The sequence below is a fragment of the Capricornis sumatraensis genome, chromosome 8 (assembly GCF_032405125.1).
Source record: "Capricornis sumatraensis isolate serow.1 chromosome 8, serow.2, whole genome shotgun sequence".
Classification (NCBI taxonomy): Eukaryota; Metazoa; Chordata; class Mammalia; order Artiodactyla; family Bovidae; genus Capricornis; species Capricornis sumatraensis.
Genome location: NC_091076.1, coordinates 69,681,958 through 69,691,019, shown reverse-complemented (window position 1 = coordinate 69,691,019; position 9,062 = coordinate 69,681,958). Strand labels below are relative to the sequence as shown.

Genomic DNA, 9,062 nt, shown 5'->3' with positions numbered 1-9,062 from the left:
CACATTCAAAAAAGCAAGTGTGTGCCTCGTGGCCACAGAAGATGCTGGGTTTGCACACACAGATGAAATCCTGGCCGACACTGCAGCATCGCACAAGCTCCCTAACTGGCTTCACATTTATATCTCCACCCGGCCCCCAAAGCAACACAGACAACCCCCACCACCCCCATCAGGGGCTTACAGGGCACGCCACGCCCCTCAGTGATCACAGGAAGAAATGCTGTGAGAGGGCAGAGGGATTCCAGGCCCTGTACGCATCTTTGATATAGCGGTTGGTATGGAGACGTCATCTTGGCTACACGCCACTCACAACTGGTGGGGAACTCAGGATTCAAGACCTTGGGTTGGATGGGGACCAAGGGTTGTGGCTCTGGTGTTTAAAGGCATCAGGAACAGATCCCAGGGGTTTGGAGGTGAGGCTGGGGAGTGGAGTTGGGGGGCGTGGGCTGAAGGTTGAAACTTGGGCTCCATTCTCAGACCCCAGGGGACCTCTGCAGCCCCCGAGATCTTGTCCAGGAGGCCTCCAGCTTCTCCATCCCTTTCACAGTTGGCTGTGAGGGCTGAATTCACAGTATCTGCCGTCCTTCATGTGTTCCAAGGCAGACGGGGGAGCACACGGAAGGGCAGGCGTGTCTTCCTAACCTCAATTCACAGTCACTTAAATAGAGACAGGGTGATGGGGACCACCTGGGGAGCTCCTTAGCTGCTTCTCTTCAATGACAGGCAGGGCAGAGGCTCAGACTGAGAGCAAGAAGGCATCCCAGGGCCCGGGAGAGGAAGGGGGTGGCCCCCAGGCCCACCCTCTGGGTTCCTGGCAAATCAACAGTTTCCTGAACGCGGGCACGGTGACTGCTCCCCTCCTGGGCCGCCAACACTTGCACCCAGTAGGCACTCAAAGAAAGCTTCCTGAACTGACCCAAGAGTGTGACACCTTCAAGGGAAAAAAAACCCAGACTGTCCGTCCGTGGGCCTGAGGTGAGTCCCATTCACTCAGCTGCCGTCCCAACCCTCAGGCCACCTGCTTGTCCAAGGGTTTGGAGGGGAATCGTGCGAGGCATGAACTGTGACCTCTGGGAAGGAGCTGATGTGGGGGGAGGAGCCTGATGACCAGAGGAGGCGGAGTCACATACCACCTGGAGTGGAGAAATCAGGGGAGAGGCTGACCTGGAGGTCAAAGGGATGATGGGGAGAAGCCAAGCGTCCTACAGAGGACAAAAGACCCCCAGAGCCAAGTCTAGCTGGTTTACAGCCTCTCCATCTTCCTCCCCACACACCCAACAGGCAGGATGGAGGTGCTGTTGGCCCGGAGGCCAAGGTACCGAGCACAGCTATTTGGCTGTGCCCTCCCAGCAGGGCCGCCAAGGGATGCTCAGCCGAGAGCCAGGAAGGTCGCTCCACACTCCCCAGGCCAAGTGGCCCATTTCACGTGACAATTTGGCCAGACTCCAGGTTTGGAGCCTGGTTAGACAGGTGTACATAAACCCGGTGTGAGGGCCACATGCCTTCTCATCTTGGCTCCAAATGTGGACATGGGTTCTGGGTCTGAAGACAATCTCTCCTCTCCACTTTCATCACCATGGGTCATTTTTGGCTTTGGAGCCTGATACACCCTAACCTTCACTGAAGGGCTTCTCTGGCATTTGGAACTTTCCTCTTTAGGAGTCAGCTTCTAATGAGGACAGGCAGGACCCTCTCACATCCTGGACTTACCCAAACCTGGTTCCAACGGACACAAACCTTGGTGCTTGGGAGGACTCTGAAGGTAAGGGGCTTGCTAGCTGGGTCTAAACGAAAGGCAGGGCACACACCTCCCACCTTATCTAAGAGCTCTGAACACAGGCAGTGGAGGAGTCAGGGGCAGGCTAAGGTGTTTCAGCAGGATTCAGGGGTGGGCAGTGACAGAACTTTGGCAAGATCGATGATGCGCTTCTAAAGGGCCAGGGCACTCTGTGACTGGGAGAGTGGGCTCAGAGACCCTGCCTGCCTCTTCCCGCACCTTCTACCTTCCCTCTTTTCATGGATCAAGCTTTCACGGCGTACACAGCTGCTGGGCTGGGCCTTAGCGCTGGGGTCAAATGTTAGTTAAGGACTGGGATGTATCTAAATAGTTAAAGCCTTTCATTCCATCTCCCAGGTGTCCCGCTGGGGGCTTCATGAAACAAACAGCTCCATAGGCAGTGGAGACCCTGGTTGGGAACCACTGGATCAGTCCAGATGTTATCTGGATTTGATCTGTCTCTGCTTTTCCAGCAGATATGGACTGGATTACAGGGGTCAAAGGTGAACTCAAGCTCTCTGCAGACTCCTGACCCTGTTAATCCAGCTTAAGGTCACGGTCAGGGTCTCACCTGCAAGAGGAGGAAGAGACCACACCTCTTTGATAGGATGAGGGGTGATAGGATTTAGGGCCAAAGTAGAAGCCTGGTCAAACCCTGTGTTTGCCACCCCCAACCCCCGCCTATCCTGCCAGGAGACCAGCCACAATCATGATGCTTTTCTTCCTCTGGTCCAGTGTGGGCACCTCCAGAGGGGAGGGCCCCTTCTGCCATCCTGGCCCACGGTGCCAGCAACCTCTGCACAGACCATTATTTTTATTAATACCTATTGTACAACCTCAAGTCCAACTCCACACGAACATACATGTAAACATCTGCCGCCTGTCAGGACAGGTCTGGTTGTTGGTGATGTCATTTTAAGAAACAGCAGGCACAGCTCCATTTCCAGGACCCAAGTGTTTTTGCAGATGAACGGTCTAAACCAAGGCCTCATGCTCCTGGTTTGTGGCACTCAGGAGGGTGGCTGGCATTTTGAAGAGCATTGTTTTTTTTGTCGTGGTGGTGGTTCGGATGTTTTAGAGACACATTTAAGAAAGAAATATGTCATCAGAAAAACTGCACAGCTGGCTACATCTTTGGATTACTGGACTCCAGGATGCCCAAGCCAAACCTTTCAAACCGGGGTACAACTTTGCTGCTGTTAATGCTGAAAGAGGAACAAAAACAAGAATTACTGCCCTGCAGATTTTGATCAGAATTTGGGCAACGTTAGCTAATGAGCAGGCCAGTTCCAGAAGCTCCATAGAGGACCTGGCCGCACCAAGCAGTGGGAGTGATGATAAGGCCAGTGGCCTTGGCAGAGCTGCTCCTGGTCACACCTGGCCGGGGGTGGGGATGGGGAGGTAGAGGTGCCAGGCCTCAGCTCCCTCCTGGAGGGCAGTGGCCTGTTTGTCTCAAAAGCCCCAGCACCCCACGTGCCCAGTAACTGCTGCGGGCTCATTCTCATTGGCAGCTCATTCTCAAACCTCTTGCTCCGAGTAGAACTGGGAGGGAAGAGAAACTCAGCCCCAACCTTGAGAGTGATATTTGCATGCTCCTTCTAGAAATGGTCCTCAAACGTGGGGGGGTGGGGGTGGGGGGGGAGGGCATCAGGGCCATCTGGGAAGCGGGTTGAAATACAGGTTCTCAGCTTCTGCCTCCAGACACCCAGATTCAGGTCTTGGTGGGTCAGGAACCTGCGTTTGGTAAGCCATGGAGGACCCGTGCAAGACCTGTCAGCCACACTCTTGCCAAATGCTGGCTTGGGGTCTGGTACTTTCTGTTTACACAGGGCAGGTGGAAGGGGAGTGATGCTGTGAGGGCGGGGGGATGGACCGGAAGCTTTCTCACAGTTGTTTGGAGACAGGCCCCACCCCCTTGCTTCAGGACGACTTTCCCAGGTGTCTGTGCGGCCGAGGACACACCCCTTCCAGCTGGTGTCTTTCACGGCAATAGAACTTGTGATGTTACACCAGCAGCCCGCCTAGAGGGGACCGCAGGCAGCTCTGAAATCATTCCACTCTTTGTTGGGCAAGATCCTCGTGGGTTAAGAGCCAAGCAAAACCCCGCCTCCTGTCCCGGGGACACACCCTGCGAAGGGCGGGTGTGTTGCGGGGTGCGGGAGAGGGGGGATCTCTCTCGTTGAGCTGTTAGTAGGGAGACGGGACCGCCCCACAGAAGTGCTGCAGAGAGATGAAGTTGCGTCCAGGGAGGAGGTTCTGGGTTGGGGGGGGGGGGCGCTGTTAGGGAGACCCTCCATGGAAAGCTGTTACTCAGGCACACACGGGGCCACAGGGCGGGGCGAGGGCCAGTTTTAACAAACAAAGCAGAAAGAAGTCTCAGCAGAGAGGCTGGGGCGGCAGGATCGCATTCCCTGGGTTAGTGGCCGCAGCGCTGTTTGAGCTGGAGTAGAAGTCGCAGTGCCGAGCGTGGATTAGGAGGAAGAAAGCCCCGAACATGCAAGGCAGCCAGGCCTACAACCTACAGGAGGAGAGACAAGAGGGGAGAGAGCAGAGTCAGAGCCTGAGACCGTGGGGAGGGGACGGGGGACATGGCTAAGGCCTGGCCAGGACACAGGGCAGGGGCCCCTCTTTCCCTGTAGACAGAGGAAAGAACATCCCCACTCCAGTCCATGCTTGGCAGCAGAGCAAGCTTGGAAGGGAGCCTGGCATAGAGAACCTCCCCCAAGCTTTCCTCTGGAATACAGCCACAGAATGCTGAACAGAGGTCGACCAGCAGGCCCACCGCTCCTCATTGAAACTGACATCTTGGAGTTTATTGTCTGGTCCCTGCATTTTCTTCTCTAAGATCCAGCCAGAGGGGCTTCTGGAGACCCAGGCCAGCAATCTGAGTTCTTGCCCTCCCTAGAACAAGCCATTGTCTGCCATGCTGTGTGGATAGAGGCCCTGCCACATGCTGTGAGTCTGCTCTCAGCTTGGGGACAGAAACAGCCTGCAGGGCCTGTGCCAGTGGCCATGTGAGCTGCCAGAGCATCACTGTTGTTTATGGGAATACCACACGCCAAGAAGGGGAAGCTGGATGCAGAAACAGTAGGAGACAGGATGTGCAAAGGGTTAAGTGCAAACAGGCCGAGGATCGGGGAAACAGCAGAAGACACACTATTCCTCCAGGACTGGACAGTTGTTCCCAAAGTCAGGGTGACCGGAACGTCCTTTCCCGTAGTAGCGGCTCCGCCAACGCCTGGGAGTGCCCGCAACCATTTTGCCAGGCGTGGGAGGAACGCAGTCCAGCAGGTGATGGAGATGGACACCCAGTGTGGGTGGGTGGAGGGGGGCCCGCAGAAATCAGCATGGCAGGAGAGGGGGGAGATGACAGGCCAGGCCAGCACATCCACCACCCCCAAAAAATAAAAATAAGCAACAAGATAGATGGAACAGAAAAGAGAAAATGAGAATTAGAGGCTTGAGTGTGTGGAAGTAAAAGTCATTAACAGAAAGCTTTGATATAGATATGTTGAGGTACGCTGGCATTCTCTCCCTGTGGGGGCTAAAACTGATCACTTTGGGCAGGAAACATCCCTATTTGTGACTCTGTGTCCCACGTGTGGAAAGAGAAGGTGGGGCTCCATGGCCTTTCAGGAATCTGGAATCATCTCCTGAATGTCAGCACCCGCTCAGTGCAGCCTTCTCTTTTGGGGAGGAGAAAATCAAGGCCTGGTTTGCTAAACGAGCCAAATTTACCTTTATGCTTCAAAGTCTTTTATTGACAACCTTTCCGTGTAACTCATCCACAAGCTATGTACATAATTCAAAATTAAAATTTTCAAAGTTGCTGTGACCATAATTCAAGCACACAAAAAAACTTCCCAACATCTGACAGACCAAATCCTTGAACTTCTTATGAGACCAGGAGAGCGCCAGGCTCCCACCCAAACCCAGCTCCCGTGACTGCTCTCTTCTGGAGACCCTTCCTCAAGCTCCCGGGGGTGAGGGCAGCGTGCCCACAGAGGCTGGGTTTTTGCCTGGCACTCAGCATGTTGTCATCATTCCCTCCTTCATCCCCTCACCCACCAAATATTTATTGAGTGATTACTACACCCCCGGGACTGTGCTAGGAGCTGAGAATACAGAGGTGAGAAGACAGCGTCCTGCTCGGAGGGCTTACAGTACACGTCTGCTTATCTTTAACCTAGACCATCAGCTCTGTGCTGGTGGAGGCCCGGCCCTGGCATGTGACCTCAGGGGTGGTGCAGCTGCCAGCAATCTCTGGGAAAAGCCCACGCCTCTGACAGCAACATCCTGTCACCCGCTATTTGTACTGGACTCTGATCCATCTTAAGTGCAAAATACTGAATCGAATCTTCATTATAAGGTACAGTATTCCCTCACCACATATCGTCATTCCTCACACCGTCCCTACAGCGGGCTTCAGTTGCCACATTTCTTCAACAAGTCCTCCTCACAGGTTCAGCCTGGGCCTCTCCTCCCCTTCAACTCAAAGCTTGGTTTGGTTTATTTTCAAAACGACCTGGCAAACTAAGTGTCTGTCAAATCAGGCCACAAAAAAGTGATCATTTTAGAGTTGTAAAAAATACAAAACTGGCAAAAAAAAGGTGTGACGGAGACCATATCTAGCTCATTCTGGAAGACGGAGGTACTGACACCACCACATTCATGGGCCGGTGTGAGATCTGGGTACAGATTTTCCGGGGGCTATGCTCTTGCCCTCCCTCCAACTCCCATCAAGTGAGGCACCACTTGGGACTTCCCTTGTGGTCCAGTGGCTAGGACACCCAGCTCCCAGTGAAGGGGGTCTGGGTTTGATCCCTGGGCAGGGAACTAGATCTCACATGGCGCAGCTGAGACCCACTGTTGTCCAGCAGCATAGTTGTGTCTGACATTTTATGACACACCAGGCTTCCCTGTCCTTCAGTATCTCCCAGAGTTTGCTCAAACTCATGTCCATTGAGTCGGTGATGCCACTGCAGCCAAACAAATATTTTAAAGAGAGAGAGGGAAGCCCCACTGTATTTGTTCTATCTTCATGTTCTGGGGCTGTGGCAGATTTCACTTCTAGAAAGCGCCTTTCACTTAAAGTTCAAAGCCATGAATCTTGCCCAAGCGTCCAGCCACATGTGACCTGCCACTTGTTTCTGTACAGGCCACAAACCAAGAATGTTTGTTTGTTTTTTTCACCTTTCTAAATTGTTTGCGGGGGAGGGAATCAAAAGAAGACTATTTCATGGCCTAAAATAATAGGAAATTCAAGTTTCAGCATTCGTAAGTACTGCTTTACTAGCACCAGTCTGCCCATGGCTTACAGGTCTGTGACTGCCCGCACACCAGACAGCAGAGCTGAGTTGCTATGACACAGACTGCATGCAGTTGTGTCACTGCTTTGCACACTGCTGGGTGCACCGCAAATCCCACTGACAAGAGCTGTCACTCAAGTTTCCCTCTCGGCCTGCAAAGCTGAACTATTTCCCATGTTTAGGCCACGTCTGCCCACCCCTCCACTTTGTCCAGCTGTGGAGCTGAGGCCAGAACAAGGAAGGACTTCCCCAGATTCTTGCAGAGGCAGGGCAGATGTCTGTTTATGAGGGATCTGGCAAAGAGAGCCAGAGGGATGAAGAAAAAAGGGAAGGAGGCAGAACTCAGAAGAGAGGAGTGGAGACCACCCTGGATTACACAGAAGGATCAGGATTACACAGAAGGAGGGTGGGCCTCCAGTGTCTAAGCGGCACTTAAACCCCAGAGATGCAGCCCCAGTAACCTGCTCAGGGGGCTGAAAGCTCTGTCGGGAGACTGCCATTTTAAGCAACAGCCGCTCTGCTGGTTTTGGTGAAGCTCTGTTTTGCCCTTTCCCAGGCAGAAACTTCTTGCTGGGGCCTTAGCCTGGGCCCAGATTTAGCACTGAGCTGATAACAGTGATATGGAGGTTTTCACAGAGGAGGATGGGAGACACCAGCCTGTAGAAGAGTCTCCAAAGTAAATGCGGTGAACAGCAGACTTAGAGAATGAACTTATGGTTGCTGGGGGAAGGATAGTGGAGGGGGATTTGGGGAGTTTGGGATGGCCATGTATGCACTGCTATTTTTAAAATGGATAACTGATAAGGACTTACTGTATAGCACAGGGAATTCAGCTCAATGTTATGTGGCAGCCTGGATGGGAGGGGAGTTTGAGGGGAGAATGGATACAGTATATGCATGGCTGAGTCGCTCTGCTATGCACCTGAAGCTATCACAGCATTGTTAACTGGCTGTACTCTAACATAAAAAGTTTTTTAAAATGTGGTGAACAGAATCCCAGTACCCCTTGGGCAAGGGAATGAGTCCTCTCCAGCTAACCAGCTCTAGGGGTTCCTTAGGTAGAAGTCTCGGGCAGACAGAGCAGATGGTGCCCCATCCCCAACAGCTGGCTGCAGGTCTATCTCTGAGGGGTACTTACTCAGCAGACTTCCAGAAGTGCCCAGGGTGCGAGAGCCGCCGGTTCAGCTTGGGCAGCTTCTCCAGCATGTCCATCAGCAGGGGGAAGCTGGGCCTCTCCTGCAGGTCGAAGGCCCAGCAGGCGGACAGGATCTCCTGCAAGGCAAGATGCCACAATAGGGCATGAGAGCTGGTAGGGAACAAGAGGGGCGCAGCTGAGGCCCTCTGCCCAGGGTCCCTTTGATGCTCCCAGGCACCACCTCCCATCCCTGCAAGCGGATGGTCCCCTGACCCTCCTGCCGACACTGAGGTGACCAGCCATGGCTGGAATATAGCCAAGAAATCACTGAATTTCAGAAGCACTCCCAGGCTTCCAGTTAAAATGAAAAGCATGGACCTGCTTCTCCTCCTTCCTTCCTTGACCTCCCTGGGATAACAGTCACAAAGCCAAAAGACAGGCCAGAGCAAAGAGATCACAGACATTCAGAATGGAAAGCAGAAGGCAGCCTGTTGATGGGTGAGATACTCAGAAGGTGCCCAGGGCGGGGCTGCAGCAGAGGCAGGAGCCTGGGCACTGCAGGCATAGAGGCGGGAGTGACAAGACGGGCGGGGCGCAGGGCAGCGGAGTCGGCAGAGCAGCTGTCTTGCCCACCCCAAGTGACGGCAAAGCCCTTCTCCTGCCACCTGCTCTCCAGATCCACTCATCTACACTGCAACCCCGTCGGCCTTTCAACTCAGGAGAACTTCCTGTAGAAGACAGGCCTGCACACACGACCAGGCAGAAGGTGCTCACACGACAGGGCAGGTGTGACACTCACCACCTAGGCAGCACTTCACCTGGACGAGTGCCGGGTGGTCCC

At 53.8% G+C, this 9,062-nt stretch overlaps 1 protein-coding gene across 1 annotated transcript in view; it reads right to left on the bottom strand.

The window, feature by feature from the left end:
- Window positions 1–250: 250 nt before the first annotated feature.
- KSR1 (kinase suppressor of ras 1) overlaps window positions 251–9,062 on the bottom strand; it is a 160,866-nt gene continuing 152,054 nt past the window's right edge. The window contains exons 19-21 of the mRNA XM_068977422.1: window positions 8,225–8,358; window positions 4,935–5,015; window positions 251–2,982 (exon numbers count right to left, since the gene is read on the bottom strand). Coding sequence (XP_068833523.1) covers window positions 2,904–2,982; window positions 4,935–5,015; window positions 8,225–8,358 — 294 coding nt within the window. The 3' untranslated portion in view covers window positions 251–2,903. The remainder of the gene's footprint in view (window positions 2,983–4,934; window positions 5,016–8,224; window positions 8,359–9,062) is intronic.